Below are 16,844 nucleotides of genomic sequence, written 5' to 3'. Positions count from 1 at the left end.
CTCCTGACTGCTTTTTCAATAGGTAGACCTGGCAACTAGGCTGAATGGATCAACAGTTGCTACTGAAGAACAAGGTGCAGTGTGCACACTGAAAGAAAAGAAATTATGTTTAAACCTAAGAAAAAGCTTTTTTTATGTTGTTGTGACTGAGCACTGGTTGAACACTGAACAGGTCTTCCAGGGGAGGGATGAGTGTCTGTCCTTGAAGATACTTAAAACCTGTCCCATAGCAACATGCTTGAGCTGACCCTGCCCTGAGCAGGGGGCTTGGACTGGATGGTATTTAGGGTCCCTTCCCACCCCAGACATTTTCTGCATCTGTGAAGTGAACTGGTTTGTCTTATCTGCAGTTCACTTCAGGACCACCACATCTTTTAGTTTCTTTGTACCAAGTTATGCAATGAGGCAAGTTCTAGTAATTCTTTCCTCCCCATCTTTTCACCATTTTCTCCCTCAGCTATTCAAAAAAAACCCCTAATCAGCCTTTAAAATCTTGGACCATATTTAATCAGTCTTCAGAAAGATACCTTCCTACTTGTGTTCCACATATATTCAGCTTTCCTGTTCAGGCTTTACTATAGCAAAACATGGTTGAGAAAAGATGTGTTCAGGATTTGTTGCACATAGGATTAGTTTAATATAAATAAAGATTTTACCTGGGGGGAAAATATGTTTTTCCAGAGCATCCTGTTAGGATTTAAAAGGAGAATGAAGTAGCATAAAAAATGGTAGCTCTTAAGTGCAAGAGGTTTGCAGATTATCTCTCTTTCATGACTGTAACTCTGTGTTTTGCACCTGACTTTCTGTTGGAATGAACGAGCTAGTAAAACCTGAATTTCCCAATTTGGATAAAACCAAACCTGGAAATAATGAATTATACATACTGGTATAACATTCAACTAGCATTCTAAATCAAACAAAAATTTGATTAACAGTTTTCTTAGAAAACTGTTAACCCACTAAGAAAACTATTGCATGAGACAGAATGGGAGCACTGGATGAAATCATAACCCCAGTGTATTGAGGTTCATAAACAAAAATTGGAAGCCCATTCCAAACTCTGTATTTTCTTTTATTTTTTAAACAGTGTGCGAAATTGTACTCTTCTTAGCCTTTCTTTCAGTCATACCATGTGGCTTAATAACTCTCAACAACAGCACTTTTATTACTGTACTTTATGGCCATAGAGGAGCTTATTATAGTCATACACTAATCAGTTATCTCACTGATAAGTAGTTTGTATGATTGCTTGTGCTGTGAGGTCTCACCCTAATAATACCTGTGATTATAAACCTTACAAACAACGTGTTCCACCTAAAAGTTAATTAGGGGGATAAAAAAATCTTCAGTATCATTAGTTTGTCCTATATGCAGCTTGCTTGTCATATATGCAGTTTTTGTTCTCTTTTTAAACTGAGGAAAAAATTCTCATGCTGCAACAAGCTAATTTGGAGTACAGTGCCAGTACTTGATGTAACATTAATCTGACACAAGTTGTGGAGACTTTGTACCATATTATTTTCAGTATGAGAGAAAAGGATACAACACCATAAAGCCCCTTTATGTTGGCTAACACTATTTATAAACATGGTGCATGGTGTTTAATGGCATGGTAGCTAAAACTGCATTTAGGCATTCCTTGTCTCTCAGGAGCAGAACTTGCTGCTTTACCTGGGGACGCCTTTCTTTCACATTTGTTCCTCTTGGCCTTTTAAAATTCGTTTTATTTGTTTTGCCTCCCATGTTACTGTGGTTGTGCAGGCTTCTTGCATCTGGTGTTAGCAACCTGGACATTTCTCATTCCAGTGCTGGGGCAGTGCAAGAAGAGGTAGCTGCACATTTCTTCCTCTGCCCTCTGCTGGTTTTAGGAACCTTCTCTCATTCTTCATACCTGTAACATATTATTTTATATACTACCTCATATTGGTGTAGCTTGTCATCATCTTAAAAGAAAACAGCTCATTCCTGCTTTGGATTAAAAAAAAAAAGGAATTGTTTAAAAAGTAATAGCGGAGCTTTGATCACAATTGAATAAAAAAATTGAAAATACCTTGTCACAGACAGTTCTTTTCAAAGATTACATTTCAACAGAGAGGATGTTTTAACTCAGCTTCACTTTACATCACTTTCTGTATTATATCATAAGTGAGAGTTATTTTTCTCTTTGTTTCCAGTTTCTGAAATTGGTAGACCTAATTTCACCTTTGTTAAAAAAGTTGGCAAAGATAACATCAAAAACAACAAAACACACCACTGTATCTGGTAGTGTGGAGTAATGGATATGTGCATGTTACATGCATTGTGAAAAGTAGTTTCCAAGTACTGATTCCTTTATATAACATTTTTCATGCATCTCTCATGGTTCAGTTCCCTCCTGCCCCCCATTTTTATCCTTGTGTATTTCACAAAACATTTCAGACTTAGCTGAATTAAAAATGAAACACTCTAAGGAGCAGTGCTCCCTCAGGTATATATGAATATGAGGCACTGCAAACATTTGTTGGTATTAAATCTTAGAACATTTCCTCAATGTATCTCATTTCCTGGAGGAATTTTTCATGAAATGTGGGGAAAAAGACACTTTTGCAATTGGAAAAAAAAAAAAAAAAAAAAAGGCAAAGTTAAAGTGTGAATTGTGGTTAAGCCACAAGGGTTTATCTTACAAAAAGGAGACTTTATACTCAGCTTTTTAAATTTTAAGTAAGTAGGATTTGTTTGTATAGGTCTTTTTCTAGATTCAAAGTTTTAATAAGTAATAAGCTTTTTTTTTTGAGGCCTCATTTTTTTAAACTTGTATTATATTTTAAATATTGTCAAATTTCAATGAAGTTTCATTAAAATTTTGCTAGCTTTATTCACTGTTTAAAAAAGTTGTTGAGAAGTTTCTTCTGTATTGTGCTTCATGATGCTATTTTTTGGAAGACTGGATACTTGACTGTGTTACTTAAATTTATTGATTTTTGTTGTTTAAAATTGAAATGCTTTGTTTAGCCTGCTTTCCCTTTCTGAAAACATTTCTAATATTGATCTTTAGGATTACTGATGCCTTGGATGTGATGAGTACCTGTGTAATTGTGACCATCTTGTCACTTGCCCTTATGTAACTTCCGTATTAAAGCCTTGTCATCTCCTCCTCTCTTTTCTTCATCCAGTACATGCATCTCTCCTTTGAAAATGGCAACTTCTGTTCCTTTTGGAGTGTTTCATTCTTTGAATCTTGTCTTCATGAGTATTTGAAAGTGATTCTTAACACGGGAGAATTGCTTTCATGTTCTTTGTAGTGATTCAGATGGAGTTTCTATGTCTGGTGTCTGTTTCACTTTCAATGAAAAGACAGGTTGCTTAACCACTAGTATGTCTTATCTGTTTAACTCTTGACAGGCTCTAAATAATATTGAAAGTAATACTGTGTTTGTATTCTTATTCTTGTTCCTTTATTCAGCTGGAGGAGGTACTCTTAAGAAACAGCATATGTATTGTAGTCTTTAAGAAGTTTAATATAGAGTAGGAGGTTCCAAAACACAAAACAAAACCCCAAAAATGATATTTTGAAGGCTAAGTTCATATGATATGAAAGTTTCCAAAGTATGAAGAAACATTGGTGAAAATAAAGTTCATACTATTTAAAGAATTTGTGAATTTGAATTTGTCTACTGTTTGTGATTGTTTTATACAGAATGTAAGTGCTTCATAGCTTCCATGTTTTAATTTTTTTTAGGAAGAACAGAATCGAGGCAAGCCCAACTGGGAACACCTGAATGAAGATTTACATGTACTTATCACTGTGGAGGATGCTCAAAACAGAGCAGAAATAAAGCTGAAGAGGGCTGTTGAAGAAGTAAAAAAGTTACTGATACCTGCAGTAAGTATTTGTATACAAGCCTTTGATTTCCATTTTCAGAAGGTACTTTTGAAATACAACTCATTTGCTACAGGTGTAAGAGCAAGCCTGCAGAGTAGCATCCTAAAAGGAAGTTGAGATATGATTTTATAATACTCTAGTGATCTTTAAACTGCCTCATCCCAGATTGAATTATTCCTTAGAAGAGAATAGAGAGAGACTTTTTTCAAGAGACTTTTTTTTGTCTGAGATACAGGTACAGGAAATAGTTATCACCTTTAAAAGGCGATGCTGAGCTGTTACAAACACTACTTCTCTCTCTTTCCTTCAGTATTAGTATTCTTCACTTGAAGGCTGGGGAAGTATGACATGCTTTTATGTTTCACTTCGAGATGATTCTGATACTTTAAGAAACAAAGGCATGTTTTTTTAGATCATCACATTAAACATTTTGTAAAGAGAACAAAACCTTTTAGTATCAAAAAACTTTGCTGTCAGTATACCAAGGGAAAAATGAAAGTAGTGAAACTGGAAAATGCTTGTCTTTCTCATTTCCTGATAGTATAAACTGGGTTCTGCACATCTAGATGACTTAAATACTTTTTCAGAGACCAGAATTACCCTGAGAGCCCTTCTTTTAGATCTTCTCTGTATTCTCCCTCAAAGCAAGGTGACTCAAGTGTGGCTGTATAGTGCATCCCATGCCATTAACTTCTATCTTTACCACTACTTCTGTGCCCCTGTAAAATGATAAGAATAAATGAGATCTTTTTCTGTGGTGGAAAAATTTTCCATAATACAAGGAGAATTGAGACTATCTTGTCAAAGAAAGTAGTAGGTGGTATTAAAATGACCTACTGATTTTGGGTACTTAGTGATTGCTAATAGATGCTGGCTGTGAGGAAACTTGTGGTGACACATGCTGTTTCTATAAGCAGATTTATTCAGAAGACATTTTTAGAAATTACTAAAGATAGGGAGAAAGACTTAATTTCTGAATTACCAAAAAATGGCAGAAGATTCAGGAGGAGGTTTGAAAATTGTGATTTTGATCTCTTGATATTGCACATTTTCAATTTCTGAAAGCAGCAGACAACTAGAGAAAGTAGATCTTTAGAATTTGCTCACATACTAAAGAGACCTTGAGCACATAGGATTGAGTTTTTAGCCAGGATTTTTATGTGGGCAAAACTTTGAAACCCTTTTGTTCAATCTTTAGCTACTACAGAGCAAACAGTTTAGAAATCAAACTTCTGCATGAATTGATTTTGTCAGGTTCATTCTTCTACCTCCCCCTTATTGCTGACTAATGTGACTGGAGGGTCAACTTCAGGATGATAGGTTACAAACCCTCAGTATGTCTGAAGTACTGATGTGTATACTCTGTGTATGTTTGTGTTACACTTGTTTTGTGGAGCTGTGGGTTGGATGTGTTCAGAGCCTCAAAAAATGTAATGCATTATTAGTTCTTTCATGGTGAAGGTGACAGCCAGCTCTTTGACTTGAAAGCACTCTGCCTTGTGTAGTAGCCTAATCAACTGGGGAGGCACTGTAATCCTGAGTACAGAATCATTGTTTTCCCCCTTTAATGAAAAATAACAACACAGGGTTAACTATTGTCCAAATAGAACATCACTTGAAATACCCTTTGTCAGTTCACTTCATTATCATCTTTATATATTATGCATATGCATAAGAGATTTGGGTGGGACATATACTTGCACACGAGTTAAAGGTCTGTTGGCTCTAATTTCTCAAAATTATGCCTTGCTGAAACAGGTATGTGTGGTACATACTAATGAATTAGTATATAGGTGAACTTGGGTTTGTACTACCTATTGCATCTGTTCAATTAGTATAAAAAATGGAATTGTGGCTTCAGGCAGTTTGAGAGCTGAAAAATTCAGTTTCGTGTTAAAAGATAGGAATTGAAAACTTCTGTGACTTCAATAATCAATAAACTTCAAAACTTCAATTAATCAGGGTAAACATAAGGAAAAAAAGAGAAATCCTAGTGAATTATAACAATAGGAGTGAAACTGGGGATGTTGGAAGATTCCAAAGATACTCTAAAATGTAAGAATGGAAAAAGTAAAATTCCCTTCCATGTGGTGGAATACCTGGAACTGTTAATGATTTTCCAATAAACATCAAAGGATTAAATTGGGAAAAAAAAGTTATGTATTTCTATTCTGTCACTGATTAAAATTTGAGACTATGTAGGAGAGAAGACTCATTTTCATCTTGCCATACAATGTGACAATGTATTGGGTTTATGAGATAAATTTCAAGAACATGTTAGTGTTCTAGTGTTCAGAGATGGAAATTAGCTGCTAATTTTTTTGGATGATCAGTTATTTTTTGTACTCAAGATGTTAAAAAGCCTAATTACATTTCTAGCAACAGTGCAGAAATAGGCACGTTTCTTAAAATGGATTTCTATTTGAATGTACTTGGGTGAACAGATACTATTTCAGTACTAAAGTGTATTTCTTACTTTTATGAATCTGGATCATTAGTGGGTTTTTTTTTCCTTGTGGATGTGAATTAATATTTTCCCTTTTCACTTTCTCCTGCATTTTGCCAAAATAGTCATATAGTCAAGTAGTTTATCTTTAGAAATGAAAAGCACAACTTGAGGAATATTGGCTGAGCAAGCCTTTTTTTTTTTCTCCTTGAGGAGGAAGGCGAACTTTTTTTTTTTCATTATTACTCATTTGTATTTAATTTACATTTCTTTAGTATGAAGCAATTTTAAAAAAAATTTTGGCTGTACTTCAAGTTCCATAGGATTAATTCTCATCCTCTTCCCGTAGCTCAGTTAGATCCTGGTCTTTATCTATACCTGCAAGATCATACAGTGTTACTTCTTTCATGTTTTACTTCAAAAAAAGCAGAATTAATAAAGTAGTCTCTAGATTTTTGGGATCACATCAAGTTGTACTGTCCTTATGCCTCCTTCTGCCGTGAATCCTCCAGATCATTGATCTCTTTTTATTGTGTGAGCTTTGAGAGTTGTTTGTTATTTGCATGAGTTAAGTGAGGATGGGTGGTTCTCTTGCAAAGGAAAGGCAAAGGATACTCTGGATCGATTGTTAACTGCAGAACAGAAGAAAAAACTCAGAACCTGGTTAGGGGGCATACATAATAAAGAAGTAATAGCATACCAGGACCAGAGCATCATTCAGGGTTTGAAGTTGTTCTTGGAGCTCCTGGGCTGTAGGGCTGAGCTCCTCTGCCAGAAATGTTAGGCCTTCTGCATTTTCTAAGAAGTGATGAATAAATGTTTCTAGCTGAATGAGTTTATCTAGATATTCCTTGCATTTTACAGATGGCCAGGTCTAGTTTAATTGCTGATTCACCTTTATACTAGCTGCTTTTGTAAGGGATGAGGCACATATGACAGAATTCAAATTACGGACAGATACTTCTTACCCCTTTTTTCTTTTGATTCCACATGTTTCCTTTCTGAGGAAAAGATTGAATTTCTGGTTTCTGCTTAGTTATTCTAAGTTGGTCTGGAATCTGTGTTGTTCAGATTTTTTTATTGTTTTTCTTATGTTGGGACAGCTGTAGTTTTACTTGGTTGCTGCCTCCATCTTCTTGGAAGGCAACTACAACACAGAATTATTCAGTGACGCTCCCTGTCAAATTTTGTATATCATTTGTGACTAGGATGTAGAATTTTACAGTTGTGATGGGTGGGAAATAATGCTTCAGTAGAAGCTTGTTTCATTTTGCTCCTACATTTGGATCTTGCCTGCAATAGTGATTTTAGACTTTTCAGTCTTGAATATCTTTAAATTTCGTTATATGGGAAAGTAAACGTGCTGTATATGACATGATTTTTGCAAATTGGAAAATTTTTGTAGTGGTGCTTGGTATGTACTCATTCATTAACTGTCCTCCTGTGTAGTCCCTGTTACCAGAGAAGTTATTTTGCTAGTATTTCTGGTTTTAGTCACCTATATACAACGTATTTTCTTTATATAACAGGAGAGAATATTACGAAGGGGCAGTAGTATTGGTAGAGTGGTTTGGTTTTCAGTTGAATAAGCTAAAATCATTTCCTTCTAAAAGACTGCTTTCATTAAGTGTGATGAGGTGGGGCTTGTTTATTAATTAACTGAATTTCTAGTATTTTTCTTATAGGTATGGATGTTAATTTTCCTTGTGGTTTATTTTCAGCTACTTAGGGTACACTGAAGAATGTCTAAAGTGTTACCCTGGGAACTTTGTGTGCTGTGAATTACATTGCAAAATACAGAGAAAAAAATTAAGGGTGTTTAACCATGCTTTAGCTTTAGTTAAGAAAAAGAACATAGTTAATATAGTAATGCTGTACATAATTTGTTGCTCTGTAATTAAGACTAGCTTGACATTGGAAAGATATTAGGAGAAGATTTCGTTTTTTTCTTAGCCATTTAAAAAGCCACAATAAATTCTGCATGCAAGTTTGACTGTCTTGAATAGCTCTTTCTAATTCATTCCTGCATGGTGTGTTGGTTTTACATTTTTGCTTTTACAAATGAGAATATAGTGCTGCCTTGCATAGTTTCCCTGTTGAAACGTTGGTCATGCTGTGCAATCCATTGTTTGCTGCTTGTTCAGTCAAGTAATGAAATTAATGAGTGATACAGTAGCAGAACAAGGATGCTGCTGTCCTTAAGAGCATTTTAGGAAATTCCTACATGATGCCTGTTCTGTCAGTTCTGATACAAGTCTCTCAGGGTGAATGATCAGACAGGAAGCTCTGCACGAAGGGCAGCGGAGCAGCCAAATGTCTTGGCAGGGATTACTGGATAACGTGGTAAACTTTTTGATGTGGGGGAGAGGTGATAGTGCATTATTTTTAGTAGCATGAAGCAGGCTTAATGTTTCCATGGGTGTATGAACTAAGGGCTGCTGCAGTCCTGGCATTCCTTCATGATTTGCTGTTCCTGTTTCCTGTTTTGCATCAGAAAGCCCTGTCCTTCCTCAGAGGGTGGGGTGAGTCCTTTGGTGGAGAGCTGAACCTCCCTGAAGGACTTGCTACAGAGTCAGGTCTGGTTTAGCCCTGACAGGATGGATGGCATGAGAACAGGCAGATGGGGAAAAATGGTCCTGCAGCAGACCACCCTTAAATAAATTTCTGTAGAACTGCAAGTGAATATGTTCACCAGCAAATAGCATGAGAGTAAAATACCCTGCTACAGTGAGTTTCTGATTATGGCAGTGAAAAACAATAGAGGGTTGTAAGTCTTCCTTTTTGTGTGTTCCACAGTCCAGTATGTCTAGTCTGTCATGCAAGTCTGGTTTTGAAAGTGAGAACTTCCTACACCAATTCACATAGGAAATGTTTACATACTGTACTTGATATGTCACTGCAGTGTTCAATTTTTGTGTTTGCATTGGTATTAACAAAATTATTTTGGGCCAGCTGCAAGTGAAAAGTAGCTCTGTCCATCATTGTCTGCTGTGGTGGAAACTCTGTAGACCAGTGGTTTGTTACCACCAAAAGAATATCTGTTGAATGGAAATGGTTTTTTGAGACCATATTTACTACAACATGTCTTGATGATTTTCAGCTAAATTGAGGTATCTAGCTTAAATTTTGCTACATTGCCAATTCTTCTGAAATTATTGTCTTAGTACAAAGGAGAAAATTGGAATTGTTCATCAGAATATTGTTCAGGATGACAGAGCACTGGAACAGGCTGCCCAGAGAGGTTGTGTAGTCTCCTTCTCTGGAGCTATTCAAAACCCACTTGGAACCTGCTCTAGAGTGAGGATTAGATTGTCCTTTGAGGTCCCTTCCAAGCTTAATCATTCTGGTATTCCATGATGAGAATAATTTTGAAGAGATATATAAAATGTGCTGTTCATATAATGATTATAAGTTTGTTTTCAACTTTACATTTTCGGAAAGTTGACAAATAATTAAATGGTAAGTACAGAGTTATGATGATCTGTGCTCTCACACATTTCAGTTGATTGTTTTGCAAATTAACTATGTAAATAGATCTAGGTTTATAGCTTATAGTTTAGGTTGCAATTCATAGGGATTCTTCTCCATCTAGGCTTTTCTTATACTAATTTTAGAAAGAAGCTTCTCCAGCAGTTATTTATAAGCACCTTAATCCAGGTGTTTACTCTGAATCATCTTCTGAACATCTTTGATGGCTTCTAGAACCCAAGGAAATTAGTTGTGCCTCCATACACTTACTGTTGAATACCATCTCTTTTCCCCTTTTTCTTCTTCTTCACCACTCTCTGCCTTGGTTTATTTAAGGTGTTGCAAATGTCTAACCTGAGAAATGGTAGATCCAGTTTTGGAAAAGACCTTGGGAAACTTAGAAAGTAGTCTCTTCTCAAAGAGAAACAAAGACACTCTGTTGCCTGAAACTCAGTAGGGACATGCCCTTCCAGAGTGGGATTATGTACGGATGAGGAGCTCTGATTGGGTTCTGCATGGGTTTTGTCTGTCTTTCAGAAATTTGCCTAATCAGTCAGGTTTTTTGGTAGACGTAGTTGTGGAAGAAAAAATGGTATTGACAAAAAATTATTCTGGTAATTTTTGTGGTACCTGTAACTTTTTAATTTTTTCATGCCATTTTTATAATTTGCTTCCTTTAGTCTCGGCTATTTTCCCAGTGCTTCCTCTAGTCGTTTTTTCTTCTTTGTATTTCTTCTTCCATACTTTTGTTCTTTTTCTGTGGATGGCCTGGAACAGAACATGTAAGTTGGGATCTTTATATAAAATCTTGTTAAAGCATTTCTTCACTTATTCAAAAAGCAGATGAGCTTGTCTGGCCATGTTAATGAAGATGATGGCAAATCCTTCATTTCTAGTTACGGTTGGGTTTTGGTTGATTGATTTTCTTTTTTAAAATCTCAACTTTATACCTAAGTGAAAGAAATGGTAATTGTAGAATTGTGATTCTTGGGGAGATGTAGTATAAAGAGTAGGAACTTGTCACCCCACACTTTTAACACATTTTAACCCTTATCACTAACCAGACAATATTAAGGAGATCAGGTCACTTGATATATGAGTCACCTTGGAGTTGTTTCTGGAATGATCTTAGCGATTGTAATGATTCTTGTGTGTGAACCAATAGTAAAGTAACCAGTAAATATTTCCCTTTTCCAGCCATTTAAAGCATTCTTTGTTGCTAGTGTCAGTTTTGAAATCTAGATTTCTAATTAACAAAATTAACAAAAGTTAAGTTCGTGATACAGACATCTGTGGTTTGATGCTGACTGCTGATTTACGGTCATCTAGTTTCTCTACATTATTCTATTTTGACATCAGACAGAAAATTCTAACCTGTGGAAAAGTGCCAAGAGTTTTTTGCCTACTATTCAATAGAAAACTTAAGTGTTTCTATTTTTAAACAGTACAAAAATACCTGAGCTTTCAGTGGGAGGAGTAATATGGTTTCTTTTTGTTTCATAAATTGTTTATAGGCTATGACTTTATTACAGGGATGTTACAGATCCTGTCAGCAGGATAAACAGAGGTGGGCATGATATAAGATTATGTTAAATAGTTTATATGATTTTGGACTAGGCCATTTGTAACACATTTATATTAAGTTGGAGAGTGGTAAACCATCCTGGAAAGTGATTAGATGAGATCTTTCTGGCAAGTTGCATTGCTTGGAAAATAGTTAATAAGGAAAAGCATTTAAGATTCCATCAAGTACTATATTATATTTCTTGTGTGTTGTTGGAAATGGTACGGGGTTTATAATTTTTTTATTTTATATCTTCTGTATTTAAATAAGTATTTCAAAAGCCCTACCTTATTTTCAAACTTACTTTATTAATAGGGATAGCTTAATGAAAACAGCACTGCCTTCTATATTTTCATCATTACCATTATTAGCTAATTTTTAATGTTTTCACAACATCTGTGTATGTAGTAAATTATGTTCATCAGTTTGAATTTTTATTGTAAAATGAAATGTGTTTTATATTCCAAATGATTTGGAAATACTGGATAGAAGGAATTTTCAACACCAGCAAATCTAACGAAGTCAGAAGTCTCTAGTATTATATCCAGTCCTTTGATATTGCAGCTCTTTGTAAATGGATTGGAAGATGTGAGATTTTCTGTTTGACCAAACACAGCTGTAGATACTAAGAGTTTCAGCTTCTTTATTTATAAATAAACAATTCTAGCTTTGATAGGTACTTTGCTACAGCCTCCAAAATGGTACATTGCGTTACAAATCCTTTCTCATGAGACTGAAAAAATCAAAGCCCCAAAACCACCATTTGGAGTTGGCTGTCTTGTGATCGTTTGAAGCAGTTTTCATGAAGAGTAATTTTCAGTCATGTAATTGCATGCATTGCTGTGCCCTCATCTTAGAATCTTTATGATTCCTTCATTCTCTGGCTTGTGTCCTAGTTTGAAAATGGAATTTTAACTTAGACTACCCTGACTTTCTTGGCAGCTATAGCAACTGTACTGATACAGTTGTACTAAAGCAAGCAAATGACACATCAGGTGAAATGGAACTTGAAGGTGGAGTGGGGATTTGTCAAATGTACACATGGGTACTTGAGTGCTGTGGTGATGGAAGTGGGCAATTCCAGTTCCTTGCTCAGCCTTTTGGCTATGTTAGGTAGCAGGTGGCCTTATTTTTCTGTCTGCTGTTCTGAGGTTTCAGTTTTTAATAAGCAGATCTGTAGCATCTGGGGTCTTAAAGGAAAGTTTCAAAGTTTTAAAATAAAGCTTGCTTATTTAGTTTGTTAGAATTAACTGTCAAAATCATTACTGTCAACAGACATCAGATGTTTTGAATAATAAAATCTTCACATGTTGTGCAGAAAAGTTGTTTGCAGGAGTAGAATCACTTGTTTTATCTTGGAAGATAAGTTCTGAAAGACCATGGGAGTAAAGAAGTGTGTCTGGATTTCTCCTGGTTTAAATCCACTGTAGTATATATGGTAATACTGTGCTAATCTGATTTGTCAGTAAATGGTATCCTGGCATTTGGAACAGATAGACTGTTGATACAGTGTTGGGAAGAGCACTGTTTCTTCTCAATGCCTATAAGAGCAAAGCCTGTATTTGCCTTTCAGTAGTCATTTCTGAAATGACTGGTTAATTTCCAAAGAAGGTGGTTGGGCTCTGGAGAGGGTCTCCCTTAGTCATCCTTGCAATATCAACTCCTCTCCTAGTGGATGGTGGAGAACTCTTCAAAGAGATGCTTTATTACTCAACAGTAAGGAGAGCTTTAGGGAAATATCTTACTTTTAATGATCCAAAGGTCAATCAGATTCAAGAAAGATAAAAAAATCAGGCTTTAAAAATACATCAGGTCATAGAAACACTTGTTTTCTTCTATGATAGAAAGAGTACTTTAAATAAAGCTTTACTTTTTCATCTGTAAAATGTGCTGAGAGCACCCTACTGTTTTTTTAAATACTCTTGAGAGGTAAATGTTTGCTTAACAATAAATATGTGAGAGGTCATTACTGGAATGCTCTTTCTTGTGTAGCTATCTGTAGCTTTAGAGGTGATTCTTGGAGACAGAAGAATGAGCAAAGTGTTTATTATCCAGTAGGATTGGAGATTACAGGGGAGACTCAGAAGGTTCTTGGTGTTCGTTAAAAAGTTCTGCTAACAAGTGGTTTCATTGATTTCAGTTTAGAATCAATTCTAAATAATTTTCTTGTGTGTGTTGCATAAACATAAATTCTGTGTGTTGCCAAAATATTTTTATGGAGGAACTTTTTAACATTTAATAAATGTATCTTCAGCTATGTTGCATTTGTGCTGCAGGTAAACTAGGCATTCAATTATATATCTTGCCTTCCTTACAAAGTAAATGGGAAGATTAGCAGTTGTGCAGAATCAAAGAGAAGTCCTGCTCAACTGGACATCCTTAAAGGAACTCTGCCAGTATCATATGAGAAAATGTCATCACTTGTTTCCATGTAAATCATTCTGCAGTGCTTGGAAAATAAAGTGAAGCATGTAAGACACTAAAACTGACAAATAGCACAATTTATTTGTATTATGTCATGCTTTATGTTCAATATATTTTACAGCATTTAAAAGTAATCTGTTTGTGGCTTATCAACATACAGATGTTAGTCGTTTTTAAATAATATTTTTTTCACAACTGTCTGTAGGACTTTTTAAAAAGATCCTATGTGGCTTCAGTAAAAAGATCCCATTAAGATTAGTAGTACTTTGTACATCTGAAGTGTACAGGCTCTTCTAAAAATCTTAGTCTAGGTTACTTCTAAGAACTTGAAAGATGCACGATTGTGTGCATCCATGGTTTATGTTTGAAATCTGGGAATTGATTTTTACTAAAAGTCTCTGATTGGCTTGGAAACTTTAGAAATCTTTGCTAATACAACATGTATGATGATGCAGTTGAGACATAATCCCCAACATACTTCAGTGCTGGTTTTATTTATTTCAGTTTAGTCCATTTTCTTCAAATGTGAATCACACATAGGCTTGCAGCTGAATATTAAGGTTCAGGGGAACTTAGGAAACTAGATATATAATTCCATGTCACTTAATTTAAGCACCTGTAATTTAAGGCATGGCTTCTCTTTCTAGATTCAGCAAACACTTTCTGATGGAAGTGTGTGTAGTAGAATCATGAGGGGAAAAAGAAAAATTACTTCTTTTGGTGTTTTCATATCAATCACTTTGGGTTTGTGTTTTTTTATTTTTATCAAGTTTTGTTTTTTACTTTAATTTCTTTCACAGAAATGTCCAAGTAGAATCCTGTTCAGTTAAAACAATTTATTAGCAGGGTACCTTAACTGGCATAAAAAAAGTAAACTTGTGACATTTTGGCTTCTCCAAACAGCTTGTATTTCTAGGCAAGCTTATGTAAAGAGTAGAAAAAAAAATCAATTTTTCTTCATAATACCATCTTGTTACTTATGATTAAAAACAAAAGTAATTTCAGAAAAAGAATTAGTTTGAGAGTTGTATTTATAGCAATCAAACATGTCCATATTGCTCTAAAAGACTAGTATTAATAGCATATGTTACATATCCAGACAAGTAAATATTACAGTTACCAATCCAAACAAGTAAATATTACAGTTAAAAGCATAGAAATAAGGGTTAGTGTGGGTTCTAGGGAAATGGTTTTTCTTTTTCCAAATTATCTTTTTAAGTGCTTCTCTGTACAGTTACCTTCTCACTTTACTGTTGTGGGATCCTTTAGATGTCTGACTAATTAGACCATTTCTTTTCCTGGCTTTGACCTTAGGCTTGCATCTGTACTCCCTTAACTTTATCAGGATTCTTTTTGTGTTTCTGGTGATTAAAACTTCTTTTTCTCAAAAGCATTTGGATGTATTGCATTTATGGCAGAGAACAGTATCTGTCCTATCTGCCACATAACCCAGTTCTAAGAGAGACCAAAAAAAGTACCATCTAGAAAGCAGGGTTTAAGAGTTTTTCCACGTAGTTTCTTGGAAAAGGGAGGTTGGTACATGTGTCTGTGCCCTCACTTGTGTCAGTGTTTGTTGATTCAGAAGTATAAATAGATCTGATGATGAGTCAAGTCTCAGTTCTGCTTCCTAGGAGAAGTACTTAGTGCAGTGCAGAGCTCTTCTTTTTCTCTTGATACCTGAAGTTCAGCATCTTAGGAGTGCTAGTCAGAGCATGGTTCTCCTGTCCTTTTTTTTTTTTTTTTTTTTTTTTGAGATGCAAGTTCTGCAAAAGGGAGAAAAATATATTAAACCCAGAGTATCATTCTGCTTTGAGAGACTCTTGAAATCCTGAGGGATCTGATAGAAGTGAAATTGCTTCTTATCTCAGTAGTGATGACCTTACTCCAGAACAGTTCTTTGTTTCATTAATCTAGCCACACTTGCTTTTGGAGGTACAGGAAACTACTTCTAAAACTGCTTCTGTAAACTCCCCACCACCTTTCCACAATATTTGTTCTGTGTTGCCTTGTTTAAAATACACTGCTTTCAGCAAAGCATAGCAGCTGGTATTTCTGAATCCTTGCTGAGTCCTGCAGCCTTTTCTGGAAGATGTTTTGGGAAAAGAATTCATAAAATCCTGTATGAACTAGTCTGTCACTTAGGTCTCTGTAGTTAACATCCAGACCTCACACTCAAAAGTTTTTTGTATTGACTTGCCCAAAAACATCTGCTGTGTTAGTTGCTGGTTATCTTTAGATAAACCAGTTGGGTTTTCTTATTCTTGAGACACCCCTTCCTCTCCCCAGCAAGACTGGCAGGATATTGTGTCTTTGACAGTTGAAATAGGAGCTTCCAGAAGGCTTAAAACTGGGGGTACAGTTGATAATAAGGCTGACTTGAACCTTTTTACTGAATAATTTCATAATCAAAACCAAAGCAAAACCAAATTTTTTGTTGTTTTCTGGTGCCTCATGGGGCAGCCAAAAAAGCAAAGGAACAAACTTATTGCAATCCAAACTATGAAGCCTTATAGAGATTTCAGATGCTGTCCAGATGGGCTGATGAACTGTTTTCAAATGGCAAAGCAAGATAAAGAAGCATGGGTGATAGTCTGTGTTTTTACCATCACAGTAAGGCAAAGGAGCTTCTTTCTATTGGTAAACTGCCAATTACAAGTGGATAGTACAGGCTTACACCTGAAAAAAATTACCAGAAACCCCAAAAAGAAAATTATTATTTTATCCTTATTAAAGTATTAGTAATAACACCAGGCAATAATTCTTATTTAAGTGGAGTGATATTTCTGTAGTTGAAATTTGATGTTGAACTGTTCTTGGGGTAGGACAGGAGTAGTGGCACTCATTTCTCTGTAGAATTTGTATGGAGCACTGGGGACCATGCTGCAGTTAATATGCATAGGTGGTGTCTCATGTGTAATGTACTAATACATTCACACTGTATGTGCAGTGTAAGATGCATTGAATGTTCTACAGGCAGATGAAAACCTTATTTAGGACATCAGTGGGCACTTAATTAAAAAAATTAATAGAGCTGGCAAGTGTAATACATGGGCAGGCATAATTAATGCATCAGTATGGTT

The 16,844-nt window shown here is 35.4% G+C and overlaps 1 protein-coding gene across 10 annotated transcripts in view; it reads left to right on the top strand.

The window, feature by feature from the left end:
• QKI (QKI, KH domain containing RNA binding) overlaps positions 1 to 16,844 on the top strand; it is a 149,431-nt gene that overhangs the window by 97,245 nt on the left and 35,342 nt on the right. For all 10 annotated transcript variants that reach the window (XM_030236281.2, XM_030236279.2, XM_030236278.2 and 7 more), the window contains one exon: positions 3,719 to 3,862. In XM_030236281.2, the coding sequence (XP_030092141.1) occupies positions 3,719 to 3,862 (144 nt within the window). The remainder of the gene's footprint in view (positions 1 to 3,718; positions 3,863 to 16,844) is intronic.

This window comes from Serinus canaria, chromosome 3, assembly GCF_022539315.1.
Source record: "Serinus canaria isolate serCan28SL12 chromosome 3, serCan2020, whole genome shotgun sequence".
NCBI lineage: Eukaryota > Metazoa > Chordata > Aves > Passeriformes > Fringillidae > Serinus > Serinus canaria.
This window is presented reverse-complemented; position numbering and strand designations above follow the sequence as displayed.